The sequence below is a fragment of the Ammodytes marinus genome (genome assembly GCF_949987685.1).
Source record: "Ammodytes marinus genome assembly, chromosome: 13".
NCBI lineage: Eukaryota > Metazoa > Chordata > Actinopteri > Uranoscopiformes > Ammodytidae > Ammodytes > Ammodytes marinus.
The window spans coordinates 28,109,840-28,125,133 of NC_137217.1; the positions used below are offsets into that span (position 1 = coordinate 28,109,840).

The 15,294-nt window shown below is 40.2% G+C and overlaps 1 protein-coding gene across 1 annotated transcript; it reads left to right on the forward strand.

Moving 5' to 3' along the window:
- Positions 1-4,570: 4,570 nt before the first annotated feature.
- LOC307259704 (protein rapunzel-like) lies at positions 4,571-5,883 on the forward strand (the record flags this gene model as incomplete). Its single annotated transcript, XM_080039649.1, has 2 exons — positions 4,571-5,064; positions 5,193-5,883. The coding sequence occupies 2 exons, from the start codon at positions 4,571-4,573 to the stop codon at positions 5,881-5,883; spliced, it is 1,185 nt and encodes a 394-aa protein (XP_079895775.1).
- Positions 5,884-15,294: the final 9,411 nt, after the last annotated feature.

The window sequence follows — 15,294 nt, forward strand, 5'->3', positions numbered from 1 at the left end:
GAGTATTTTCATCTGTTTGTAGAAGTTATATGTTTAATTGCCGTTGATTTAGAAACGGTTGGATCGCCATTGTTTGGTCACGTTATGTAACGGCCTCGGATATGTTTTACTTTCTTAATATATTAATGGCCGATTATTTTCCTGTATTTTATGTGTTATTAGAATAGTCCAGATTTACCATTAAGTGGCGAGTGCATTGTTTTATGTTATTTGCATATGAGGATTTGTATGGTTTATATTCCTTAATTACAAATACCAATGTATATTTGTTTCCCTTTCCTTGTAGACCACATTCTTTGCATCTGTACTGCCTAAAACCTCCAGTAAAAATCCTAAACTGCATTTCTGACTCAAGAGGTGTTCTTACCAACACACCAAGGCGACACCAGCAGTCCGTGAACTACCTATACAGTCCTTTACCATACACCAGTTTTAACACAGTCAACTTGACTCCGTCCACATACCTGAGTACTTTTGGTCTGTGCTGCTTTAAGGCAAGTTCCATTTAATGGAACTGTCAATAATATAGTTCCTGTTTCAGTATGACAATAGACCTTTGTACAAAACAGTGTCTAGTTTGTTACAAAATTTGGTGTGGAAGAACTTGACAGGTCTGCACAGAGCCCTGACCGCCAAGCCATTCAACACCTGAGGATGAATGGAAATGTCAACGGCATCATGCCAGTCTTGTAGAAAGGGTTGCTAAAAAGAGTGGGGGCAGGTATACAATGGTCATGGCAAATTAAGCTGTAGGCTATAAAATCTCTATTGAATCTTTATCAAAACAACAAATGAAGTGTCAAAAATGGTAGTAGCAGTAGTAGAACATTTTCTTAATATAAGAATTCCTTAGTATAGTATGTACAATATGTATATATTTGATCTAAAAAATATAGTGGATGAAAAGACACAATATCACATTGCTTCTCACCTTAGGTACGCAACAATTGCGCCCTCTACTGTCAAACAGGCTCCAATGTTACATTTACGAAAATTAAAAAAAAAAATAACTTTTGAACAAGGTTTTACATTTGGGGTACGTTTTTAAGTTTAACATGATCTTCTTTTTTTACTGACAATGTTATCTTTTCTTTTTGATTCATATGAGATTTTGTTTGATAATGGATGAGAAAATCTAATATGTGTGTTGGATGTGTCTTATCTAAAATAAGTACGCGAGTAACTTTTCCCCCACGTTTCTCATGGTTCAGATATATTTAGTTTGTACTCATCCCAAGACATTTCACCGTAAAATGTTCAGACCCCAGCATCAGTCCATCAAAAGGAAATATGTTAGGGCTCTTCTAAAACATTTTATTTTCCCACATTCAGACTGTTTTTTTCTTTTCTTTTTTGTTAAACCACAGATCTTTGTAGGTATCAAATGTGTATCATTTATCACAAGGTAAATTATGCATTATCAGGAAGAGGGGACGTTAACGTGCAATTTTCTGATTTGAACGCAAGAGGGCGCGATTACTTCACTTTCTTCACCGTTGCACCTGTTTTCACTGAACTCCCCGAGGGCCCACAGCACTAAAGCATCTGTTTCATAATTGAAAAGCTACTGTAAAACCTGCTTCCCTTTTAAGGGAACAAACAGATATGTAACGTGAACCACCAGAAGGCGAATGAATGTAAATAAACTAAAGGGGGGGAAAATGTACGACAGGTGATGAGGTAAAATGGGCACATGGCCGAGGTTATGTCCCTGTGGTATGGCCCTCATGCATCATTATCCAGCTGAACAGGTTTGACTCACGGCTCAGAGTTGGGGAACCAAAACAGGAAAATGTGCATTGCAGGCGTTTGAAGTGCAGATGACTGACAAACAAAGATGTGAGGTTCTTACCTGGCCCGCAGACTGCATGGATGATGGGTGTCTCTGAGTCACCAACGCACGCCGTCTATCATGTGATTGTATTAGGTCCATGGATGGAGCTCATCATTCTCTCCATGACACGAGCCCGTTTCCGAGCATCCATTTCCACCTGAATAAAATGGAAATCATTTCAGAAATTCAAATGGAAGTGTTGAGCATAAATCAAAGAGAAATCTTCAGACATGACGTGAATAGAATCATGGTTTGGAGGAGAAACGATTTGCGTAATGATTTTTCTTTCCCTTTTTTTTTGGTGATGAGGTTCAGCTTGGGCGCTCACTGGGCGCGTCGTGAGCGCACAGAGGTTGCGTGAGGTTTTATTTGATCCTCATAAAGTCCTCTGATTTATACGAAAAATTATGTTCGGTGTTAATTTTGATTTGAAATGCATATTTTACCCGATATATATTTATATTTGATCAATCTGACTGGTGAGAGGTGACGCACGTATCTGCAGCAGTTAAAAATAAACACTGGGGTTGAAAATTACGCTTTAAATTGTACACAAAAAAAACTCAATTTATATATTATAGACTAACATATTCTGAATCATATCTTTTTTTAATCCAAACGTTAAGGGTCTATAGCCTATTTCACACCACAGCTGTGCGTGTACAGCACACCCATATGAGGTCCATTTAGTATTTAAGATGTGATTGTGGTAAAAATAGGAATGATGATGATTACAATAAGTCTAATCCAAACACTGCACAGCAAGACAATAGTTTTCCGATCGTCTTACCTCAAGTTTAGATCCTTTAACATTCACTGCAGCTGAAGCACATAATGGTGAGGAGACATTTGCACCAAGTGGGCAAATAACCTCTCTCAGGAAAGACCCGATGAAAATATGAGAAAAATAATACACAACAAAAATGGTTTAAATTCAGTTCCGTTTTGCTATGAAGAGACTCAACCGTCCTTTGACAGTGACTTGAAGACTGAGAGGAAAATGGAGCCGTCCACATATTTCACCTATTGCAGTTTGCGCTGTCCGCCTGTCTTTCTCTCCCCCTCTCTCTCTCACTCCTTTCCATTCACTCTCTCTCTCTCTTTCTCTCTCTCCTTTGCAGATATTGAGTGCGCATCTCCTCCTCTTTCTGGATCCTGTTTTTGGACCCTCCTCAGCTCCGCAGTGGACGAGAGAACCGTGGGAATTTGTATCAAACTTGAAGAAAGAAAAAAACTTGTTTGCAGCTGTTGGTGTTCATCAGGCGTGAAGGAGCACCAGAGTTACTTCATTCAGGTACAGGAACAAACGCTGTTATTGTAGGAATGTGATGAATGCCCTTATCTTCCTTTAGAAAGGGATAATATGCTGTAAGGTGTGTCCGGTGATCTCGGGGGATTTGTGCGTAAAAAAGCCTTCCGTTGCGCATTTATTGTGGTTGCGCATGACTGTTAAACATGATGTAGTTTGGGCACATCACAACCCTTCCCCACTTTATTTAGTTAAAGAATGCTTTTTTCTCATACACTCTAAATCAATCTGATTATTACATGTTCAGACGTTTGCCCATTTGCCCTCGCCCACTATAAGTAGCATGTTCAAAAACAAATAAACTAAAAGAAATGAATGTCGATAATAATTTGTCGAGGAATTAAGTGACGCAGCATCTGGGGTCCATCCACACACAAACATCTGAAATGAGAGGACACTGTTATTTATGTGCATCAGGTTGAAAGCAAGGACGAAAGGGGATTTTTAAACATGGTTTGGCCTCGGGTCTGCTTTGCTTTGTATGAGTCACATGCAGACCCAAGGACGTCTGTGTCATTTTCTCATACAATAATATCTCAGCAGGCCCCCATTTTGTTTATATGACATCATTACCTACATTCTTTTGAGTGGGTAGATTTGCTGTACTACAAATGATTGAGTAGCCTACTCTTGATTTTGAAATGAGATTGATTTGAACATGTTTTTTTTCTCTTAAATCCAGCATTTGAAACTGACCATTCATATCTAGATTTTGACATTTGACCAACTTTCTTGATTGTTTATTAAAATGTAATAGCTAAAATAGAGAGTATATGTTGTCTGCTTCAGATGCCTGCTGCTTTTGTATGACCAATACTCCTCAACTCAAATAAATGTTTATTATCATACGAGCCGAAGAAAAGCTGCAAATCTTCATTAGAGAAGCAAGAAGAGAGTGTTTGGTATGTTTGCTTGAATAATGAATGTAACTGTACAGTTACATTTAGTTTCAGATTCATTGTCTCTGTCCCTATCCATTCAGCTCTGACATATTTGGATAACTATTCAGCAATTTATTATAACTTCTTCTCATGTTATTATTGGAATGTGCTCAATGAAAAACCGTACAATCCTCAGGAAAATGAGGCCAAGAGTGTTTGAAAAGATACTGATAAAAATGCTAAATTAAATACTTTGTCATTATTAACATAAAGTATATGACCAATTGAAAAGCATTACGGTTCTATTCAAAGTGTGTAAAAGGTAACTAAGCTTCATTTTAAGAGTTCACAAGATAAAAAGGGTTTCAGACCCGCTGCTTAACATTGTCTGTGTGATAATAGCCAGTCCTTCCCCAACCAAATGAAGGTCAAGGATTTAAAAACATATTTTTTGTTTTTGCATTCCTTAACAGCACAATTCATATCTTTCTCCCAAATGTTTGTTTAATAGCTCACGCCAGATTTGGTCCTTCTGTCTGTCAGAACATGAGCAGTTCATTGGAGAGGGTTGTGGCCCAGAAGAAGGAGGCCATCGAGGCAGTGATGGACATGTTTCAAAGGGGGGCCGAGGTGTTGGCCAGTGCTGTGGGTGAGCTCTTCCCCCTCTGTGAGGCAGCCGCTCCGGTTCTCCGCCTGGCCCTAGACAACGTCCACAGCAAAGAGGTCTTCTACGTCAAAGAGCAGTTCCTGACGGTGAGGAACAAGCTCGACGTGCTCTCCGCCCAACTTGAAGACATCGACTGCGAGATCAAGAAGGGCAGACTGGACTCACAGTACTTCTCGGTGGAGGAGAACATCAGGAACCAGTTCAGGAAATACATGGACATCTTGGAGGCCAAACAGCAGTTCAAGGAGGTGAAGACCAGGCTGTTTCTGGAGCACTTTGCCAAAACCGGGGGCGAGAAGAACCTGTTTGTGCTGTACGACGCTCTGATGGGGACAAACAGCTTTGGAGAGTCGGTGTTAGACGTGGTTGAAAGGTAAGTTGTTTCATCAAATTAATGTTCTTGGATTCATTGCAGCTCTTGCGTCCGTAACACAGGTGTCGGCTTTCTCTGGAGCATACGTTAAATTCCATGAATGTAAAATGGTTCCTCTGTTTTTGCAGATACGTGGCGAGGAACCGCCGTCTCCTGGAAGATTTCTGCGTGCGAATGAAGGAGCTCTTCTGTTTGGGCCTGATCGCTCTGCTGGGCCACTGTGCCTTGACCCAGGCTCTGGAGGAAGAAGAGGACAAGATCCAAGAGTGGAGCGGCAAAATCGAGGAAGTAGAGTCCAGGATGAAGACAACCATCGAGTCCTGTACCGCCGCCTTCCCCGAGCAGGCCAAGCTAGACGCCCAGCACCTCCTGCAGGAGAAGGACGAAGAGAACCTACAAGATACCACTCAGCAGCTTCTAGAGTTCCTGGTGAAGAAGTACGATTGGGTCAGCTGGTCAGTGAGGCTTATCAACCATTCGGGAAGCACCTATCGGAACTGGAGAGCCGGGGAGCATTTCCATCACGTGGCCGGTCAGAACTGGTTTGAGGTGCTCCAAGTGAACAACATTAACCTGGTGGTGTCGTACAGCACCAAACCCCAGCCCGTGCCCCGGGACTGCATCCAGCAGGCCATGGAGGGCCAGGGGAAGAAGGGAAAAGCTCCAGAAGTGGTGGAGGTGTTGGAGAAGCAGCTGTGCGGGTTTGTGGTTCACGCCGTCAGTCGCCACAAGGAGTCGGCGGCCGCGTGGAGCTTTCCGGAAGACTGTCACTACTGGGCCAGACACAAGAACGTGGCAGTGTGTGTGCACTCGGAGTAAAGATAAAACATGCTGTATAGTTCCATGTTGATTGTCCATCTACAAGGCTGAGATGAGAATATGAGTATGGTGATTTATCTAAAACAAAAATACAGAATCTCAAAAAAACTGGGGATGCAAATCCAATACGATTGGTGCATCAGCGCCTATACTGATCTAATAGATGAATATGGTATCGGTCAGATGTAATGAATCTACGTTCAAACCTGTCTCTCAGTCACTGTCATTATACATTTCAAATCATTCCAGCTTTATTTAGTTGTATCCGATTGATGACCAAATTTTAAATAATATAGTTTTATCCTCATGCTACTCAGCTAATGGACAGAGTTTATATATTGAAATCAGTATTGTGAGAGAAGAAGTCAGATCGGTGCATCCCTATCAGGAATATTATATTTCAGATTGTATGGATAAATAATTTAATCACAAATGCACTTTTATTAGCTTCTTGTGTTGTATCTACTCTTTCTAAAGTTTGAGTTATAAACAAGTTTGTTTATGACTATAGGATCTGTTACACTAACACTGTTCTATATATAATATTGGGGAGTGTCTATGCTTTTACCTCGGCTGCAATCCAGTCTCCCATGAGAAACGGCCTCTGCACCTAAAGAGATGGTTTCGCTGAGGCTGCATCTACCGAGCTGTGCTCCCATTTTGTCTGTGCTGCTCAGCAGGCTGGCCTACATAACTCTGACAGGGGGGACAGAGGTTACGTTCTCAGGCGTGAAAAACAAGAGGCTGGGAGTTTGGCACCGGAGACGCAACATTGTGCCTTGTGTTTTAAACACATTCAGAGCCCTTGAACCAAAACAACCCGCACTGCTCACCAGTGCTGTGCCTCTAGTTACGTAATGGTTTGCGTCAGTTCATACAGCCTGGATGAGAACAAGTGACTTTGTCTGCATGATTCTTTATTTGTGCACTTTTATTTGTAAAAATCGGAGAGGAACAATAAGTTCTATGTTGTTTTGCACTTCCCAGCTAAATGATGGATTATGTATGATTCATGTTTGATTTTAGGTGAGTGGCTTTTTTCCTTGTAAAACTGCTCAAACTAAACACTCACTGACTTATTTAAAACAAAACACTGTGATTTATTTATTTTCTGCCAGAAATTCATAATCATTTAATTTCATGGGCATTAAAAGAAGGGGAAAGTAATTCATTTGTATGATTGCTTCTTAGTTCAACCAAAGAAAAATCCTCAATAAAATCTGTGCATGATCACTGTTCGTCATACTATTTATGACTTATGACAATTAACGTCTAAATATAAATAGTAAATGGATGTGTAAACAAGTATAATCTAATATCTGCCTCTCTTCTCTTGTACAAATGTGATTTACGCAGCACTGTTAGTGTCTGTGGTGGGCCATTAAAACGAGGCAGTGCACCCTCAGCAACAGTGACTCCCACTAATTGAATTGATATTTACACATAAGTCAGCATTTCCTGACCGCAGATCTGGTTTGATAGTCTATGAATAACCCTTTGGCTGAGCTTAATACCATGCAGACGAGCAGCAAAGTGCTTGCCTTAGCACGATGCTATCAGTAATAATGTGTGGTGCAGGTGCAGGGGCTGGCAGAGACGGCCATCATTTCATATCTCAGTGGATCTGGAAGGGTCTTTAGCTGCTCCGAGTCTCTCTCTCTCGTAAATCAAGCCATGTCACAATCCATCAACTGCTATCTGTAACACACAGCACAGAGCAGGAGGAAGTGGACTGTGTTGAATCAGAGGTTTGTCTGGGCGCAGTGGAGAATAACTGCTGTTGGTGGGAAGACAAGGTTATTATGAGGGCCAGTAGTATTGTTTATGAAATGGGTTTTTAAAGATAAAATATGTAAAATTCCTATCTTTACTAAAATCAAACTTTGCCCAAAAGGACAATTATGTTCAATACCTACCAATATCCAAATTATGTGTATTTATCATGAAACAATAGATTATGTTTATTGGTAATCACAGTTGGTATTTAAACCCTTGTATTTGTTCATTGCTTTAGTGGAGATTCAATTGGAAGCAAACAGCTAGAGTGGTTTTCTCTAAAGATAAAAAAATAAATAAAAATAGGCAGGCCAGAATCTCACAAATTAACATGTTGTTTCTAGTTTGTTCAATTCATGCAAAAGCAGAAATGTCAGAACAACAATGTGCATGTCAGTCGTCTTTCTATATAATACAGCAAAAAAAAAGATATTTACAAAAATGTCAAACTATTCCTTTAGTTGGTGAGTGTATTTTGTTTAAACTACATATGTACAGAGCCAGGATAGTTGTAAACCACTGCTTATACCGGTAGTTGTTATGCCAGCTATATGCTTGCTAAGATAATTGTTTTTGAGGTCTGCACTTTGTAAAGGGGTATCAATCTTTCCATCTAACTTTCTGATAGAAAAGTTTTCAAAATGTAGAACTATTCCTTTAAATTTGATGGGCGTTACATCTCAGTTAGGGAAGTGTATTGAAACATCACAAGTTGAACACGGCCGTACTAACACAACTAATTCCAATCTCAGCTCTTATGACTCATAATTATTTAATTCTAAATCAAATATACTTGAGTACAAAACAAATAGAAAATGTGTCTCTGTCCAAATACTAATGGACAGCTCTGAAACACACACCACTGCACCTGCTCCCTTCTTGGCACAAAACCTTTATAATAATTAGAAAAATTCCCAGACAGGTGACTAACAGGCTTTAGCACCTTTGATATATCAAGTACCTTAATCCTACGCTGAAAAAACAGAAAATGTGGAGCAGACAGACAGGTGGGTGTGCCAGACAACAGCTCTCAGTCTTCCATCACACCACAAAGCAAAGAAAAGACCACTGAAGTGTTGCGACACAATCCGTCACTCTGGTACCTGCTGGACAATAGGCCTATTTAACTATGATCCTACGTTCCTATTTACAGTTCCTTCAATACAACTATGACATCTCTTAATTTGTATATTTTAATTCAATGCTCTGGATGTATTTTGATGTTTTTTTTTTTATTTAAATTTGGTCAAGGACTGTTAAGTATTTTTCTCCAGTGTATACAAAGAGCAGCAGCAGTATGCCTGTGCTGTAAGCCACTGGATTCATTAGTGGTTGTGTGGGCTTTGCCTAGGTAACAACTATTGATCCAAGAAGCTCTTCCCCTGCATAAAAGGCTTTGGCTGTGGTAGCCCGTCAATCCAGACTGTCATTAGGGGAAGACTGAAGCATCTGTGTACTGACAAGATCTACTGCATCCGTCTCTCACCGCAGGAGCCGAAGTAAGCTTGTTTTTGCGGTTGAGGGAAGGTTAAAGGAAGGTTTTCTAAAAGGAAAGAGGGATATTGGAGAGGACAGTGGTACCAGAAGTGGTTTGCAGACAGAGGGCGCTATCAACATACAGATCTAAAGGGAACAATCCCAACCCAAGATACATACCCGTCAGCCTGTTGGGCCTTCCAAAAAAAACATTTGAAAAATAAATATTATGGAGATTCTTTTACAAAGAGGATGGATTCAAATGTGAATGTGACATCCGTGCTGCTTTTTTTGTTGTTTTGTGAGTTCTAATATATGAGTGATGCAGTAAGTGACTGTCACACCTAATTTACCAAAACACATTAAGGCATTTTTATAAGTTTTTTTTTTGTCTTTGATATGACTTTTTTTTTTTTTTTTTAACCTTTATTTATACAGGTAAATCCCATTGAGACCGAAGACTCTTTTGCAAGGGAGACCTGTTCTCATTCCCACGTTACCATTCGCACACACATTCATATACCGATAGCAGGCTAACTATCGACATTCACACAAGGCAAGGTGGGTGAAGTGTCTTGCCCAAGGACACAACAACTATGACAGGTGGCAGGGCGGGGATCGAACCTCCAACCCTTTGATCATCGGCCGACCCGCTCTACCACCTGAGCCACAGTCGCCCCAAAACTTTACCCAAAACCCAGACTTTAGGCTGTGGCTAAATAAAGCTGGGTTTAAAAGGATATATAGCACAAAAGGCAAAAGCTGTCAAGATGTGATTCATGATATTAACTGATACACCCCCTTACTTGAAGAAAAAGCTTTACGTTCACTAAAAAAACCTATTTCCAGCATCCCTGAACTCTCTCCTTTCCATCAAGCCGACTCTCCTCATCTCTAAGAGGAGATAGCCGCCAATATCAATATTTCATAAACAAATGAAAGACTGGATGGAGGCTAGCATCAGAGCGGCCCTGGAGGGGAGAGCCGATCAATGGTAGGATAGCTCTGTCCGCTGCTGTCTGCCAATCCCGGCCCACGCTGGATAATGCTATTACCCATCAAACGGAGTGGACGATCGACCGGCCTGCCGCTCTGCCAGTGGACTAATCCAATAAAAAGCATTAAAACATTTGTTCAGTGACACACTGGCTGCAGGTCCGAGCCCAGAATTCCAGGCTGACCATCCCATCTAACTTTAGAAGCTGGAGACATGGATTTCTGTAGCGCTAAAGAAGTGTTATAGTTATTTTATGTCGACACATGGTGTGGTTGTAGGGAAATTATTTAATGGATTGGATGGACATATGGTTGATTGATTCAGGATATAAACACCAAGTCATGGTTGGAAGGTGTGATCTTATTTAACTTAAACTTGCCTTGCCTTGCCTTGCCTTAAACAAAAAGTTGTTTTTGGCATCAACTGTTGAAGAGTGCAAATTATTAAAGTCATATATGCCCAAAGTACATTTAAATCGACATCACAAATCCTCGTAAATGCAGGAAATAAAGAGTCGGTAGGAATAGCATTTACACCTTGTAGGTTACACTCCTCCCAATGTTTAGTACACTGTATTAATTATAGCATCTAAGAAACCGTTTATCATGTGGACATTCAATGTAGTTAATATGCGACTACTTGCCACTATAGCTTCTGTGCATTTTACTCAGGTACCATGCTAAGAAGCTAGCACATCTCACAAGCTGTGTGAGTTGTGTGTATTAAGTGTGTGTGTGTGTGTGTGTGTGTGTGTGTGTGTGTGTGTGTGTGTGTGTGTGTGTGTGTGTGTGTGTGTGTGTGTGTGTGTGTGTGTGTGTGTGTGTGTGTGTGTGTGTTGAAATGACTGGTTTTTACCTTAAGAGAATCCAACCAGATGTTACACAGAAGTTACCACAAGGTTCAGGTCTTCAAATATGGCCACCACATGGTTAGCCAAATATATACAAAAACACAACAAAATGGCTGACTCATTTTCAATTATCCAATCAGAACCAAACACAGGCCAATGGAAGCAGCAGACCCAGACACTGAAGTATCAAAAGCTTTACTTAATAAGTGTTAATTTAAATGTAAATGTAAATAGTTTGTAATGATATATTTACATTGGAGGTATACGTAAAGATAGATATGGACTATGCAGATGCTGATAAAATAGTTAGATTTCAGCTTTCATGGCACTTTTACCTGCTGTATATAGCCTATCTGTAGAGGACCTGTGTCTGTATGTCTGACTGCATCTGGAATGTCTGGGGAATCCATCTGTCGTTAAAGCTTTTAAGTGGAAATCCATCGGATGGTAAACATGTGTCTTGGCCATCTGCAGAGCCTCAAAATGTCCCCCCATGGTTTCCAACACTTTCCCTTTCTCCTCTGTTGCCATCGCTGTCTTGCCTCCCCTCTCAAGGCCCCATGTTGTCTCACTCTAACTCCCGCACACACGCACGCACACACACACACACACACACACACACACACACACACACACACACACACACACACACACACACACACACACACACACACACACACACACACACACACACACACACACAAACACAGTCAGATTCCTCCCTCTGTCATTTCCAGTAGGTCGTCGACCCTGTCAGCACAGAATATTAATCTGTGTGACATTTACTTACCTCACTCCCTGTATTTATATTGCTTACCCATCTTTCTTTGCCCATGTGTAGTCTGCATCGTTTTGCCTGTCTGTCTGCTTTCTCTCATCATGTTAGTCTTTCTTTAGCAGATGAGGTAAACCCTCAAACCAGCCTAACAAACCTGCTCTATGTTGTGCAAAAGGGAATAGTTTTCACATATTATAGTAATCAGGAATTAATAAGTAAATGTTTCCAGACTGTCAGGGAGTTAACTCAAATCAGGAAAGCTTTTATATTTCCAAAGAAAATTTAACAATCACAAACATTTTTTTTTTAAAACAGTCACAGTCATTTGTAAACTAGGCGAGTCTGATTGTGCAACACTAATGGGGGATGTGGAGTTGTGGATAATGACCCCGAGGGAGTGGGAGGTAAATGAGTAAAAGCGTGAGAAAGAGGAAATGAAAGAGAGGAGAACCAGGAAATGCCACGTCACATAGAGTCAGGATAATCCCTCACAAACTCATTCAAATCCTCAAGAGAACTACAACAAATAAGGGTCAGATGTAGGAGCGGACCTAATGATTTAAGGGCCCAAGGTAAACAGAAACGTGGGCCCCGCTGAGTCTGAACTTTGGCACTGGAGCTGATCTGCATTGCCTGGACTGGATTTGATTATATTCTACAGATGTATTTTTTTACTTTCAGATACTTTTTTTAGGAAATCCTGCCCATATTTTTTAAGTGGAAATAATGTTTTCTAGTGAATTTTTTTTTAGATTTGATTTTTAATGTGTTGCGGAAATGTCACAATAAATCATTAATACATTTGATTTTTTTTTTCATTTACAAATTTCAAATCTTGTATAGTAAAAGGTGTCGACAAAGATTCTCATCGTGCATTTTTCCTTCATGTTTTATTTCCAGTATTTCACCCTTTATTTGCCTTTGGCTCTCCGTTACAGTTCAAACAGAGCTAATGTGTGTTTAATGGAACTTGATTTCTATAGCAGCCATGGTCATAGTTATAGCAGCAGATGTGCAGCAGTGGACTCTTTGTTAAAAACACATTAAAACAACTGAAAGGAAGATTATCTTTAACCTAAATTGTAATGTACTGGAAGTGTAGTTGCTTTACAAGTTCTTTGAAATAGCTGGAAGAAACGTTTTACTCTTGCATCTGGCTGCCTGGACTGCTTATAATGAAATGTAACAAGTGTCTATTCAGTTCCGAGTTATAGAGCTGAGGTGGGTGTAAGGGGAAAGGGAGATTGTTGTCAGCAATTTTTCCAGTTTTGTAGACACAACTCCTGCATCTGCTTTTTTTAATTTAGATTTCTGTGTAGGACTCCAGCCTGTAACTAACATAGTGCGGTTTTCCTAAAAGAAGCAACAGTATAATTTTAGCAGGAGACTGGGGGATGACGATGTGTAACCTCAAGGTTCCGGGAGGTGCTGGGAGTTCCTCCCCCCCCCCACCCCCCCCAGAAGCAGGAGTATAAATAGTCCCCCAGGCTTATTTGTCTGTCCACAAAAGCATTAGTGAATTACAGGTTTAATTGCTTTATTGATCTGCTCTGTAAAACGTGAAATGTACTGTCCCCTGCATCGGTTTCTCTTTGCCAGTCTTTACATGTGACCCAAAAAGAGTCATCAGAGTGTTTTCTTGTGACTACCTATCATCTTGGATGTGCCATGCAAAGACTAAATGTGATCAGGCAACAGTCAATATTTTTTCTGTGAAAATTAAACAATACAAATTGGTGTATAAATATAATTAAATAATCTTGAATTAGTTTAACTTCTGTAATATATATGGCCAGCAGTCTAACATCAAATGAGTTCGTAGAGTTTTCTTTTGGATGCTTCCGGTAAATTTTTTGTTGGCCTACAACAATACAATTGAACAAAAAAGTCTGCCGGCAAGAGTAATTGGATTTCCAATTTAGCATGAAGATGGTTTGACTGACTTGTGTAAGGGCAAAGATGGACACAGGGGGGTGGATTGGCCTGCGATCAATAAGTCTCCTTCTCCAACCTTAATCTGTTTCCTCAGATCTAACCCAAGTTTGTATTGATCTGTGTGAGTGACAGACGGGCTCGTAGCGAGGCGGAGTGTGTCTGCCTTTCGCTGCTGGAGTCACTGTTGCGCATAGATATACAGTATATAGAACACACATATCTATGCTGTTGCACATACAGATCGTTGGTGCGTGACTCAGACTGGTCAAAGTTCAGATGTGTTTTGGATCATGAGCAGACATGTACGCAGCAACTCAATAAAAAATAAGATTGGGAAGAGATAAGTGGGAAAGTGTTGATCCACGATACTGTAGCCAAAATGTTACAATGATAACAGTTACGATGCTAATGGATGGTTAGCTGATGTAGCCCTATATTGTTCAGGGTAATCTTGTGATAACGTTCAATTTTATAATCTTGAAAGTTCCTTCTTATATATTATAACTTTTATATGTTGTGGACTTTCAACCTACTGCTCAAATTACAGCACCAGATAAGCAATGAACAGTCAGCGAAAAGGGACTGATAGCAGATCTGTCCCTTTCATTTTCCATAAAACCGCCCTTGAAATGAACTAAGGAAGCACTTTCCCTCTGTCCGTCCCCTCCATGGACTTCTTTAGACCAAGGGATGTTTTAGTCTGTCAGCGAACGCCATGTTTTCTGTGACCTGGAAACATCTGGAGAGGGAAGGGGGAGGGCTGGCCTGGCTACACTGAAAACACAACCTTCAAAACCAAAACTATAGACTGGTAAAATACAGTATGCTGTCTTTGTGAGCTGTTTACTTCCTGAAGGCCACAATTAGACATTTACTTTTCTGAAATCTTAGTCTCAGTATGAACAGTATATTTGTGCCATATACCGTACATCTTTGTTACCACACTAGAGGCTTGGCTCTCATTGTAAGTCAACCCACCACTTTGGTCCAGATATGACATTTTGTACAGACCCTCATGGTGCCCATATATGAATCTTGATTACTTTAATGACCAGACTTTTTCCTCTTCTTCCTGTTCATCTACGAATACAGTCTGATTATTGCAGATACACCTTTTTTTAACAATACATTTTTCATTTTCCAGAAGGTATATCCAGGTATAGATCACATTTGTAAAGGTTTATCTGGGATATAACGCAGGTTATTCTTCGTTTTATGCTTCCTTTCAAACCACTTTGATGCTGACATAGTATGAAACACCACTTACCTATGCTTTTTAATTTCCTTTTTTTTTTTTTTTTTCCGAAGCAGCAATATCCACCTTCATTAAATCTCCCGCTGTGGCCGCAAGAGCAGAAGTGCAATCATGAAATATTCACCACTTCAAAAGGAAGCTAGCCACAGACTTAGCCTGCTCCTACTTTGTGAAGACACACATATTTATTGTAGACATATTCAATTTGGTCTTGTAAAAATGATATCCAAGCACTGCATTGGTGTTTTCTCATTAGTTACTAAATAATGTTTAAACCTCAGCAGGGATAATTCTCTGTTTTAATTGCAACAAACACATCCGTTCCAAGTCAATGCAGTTTTGAG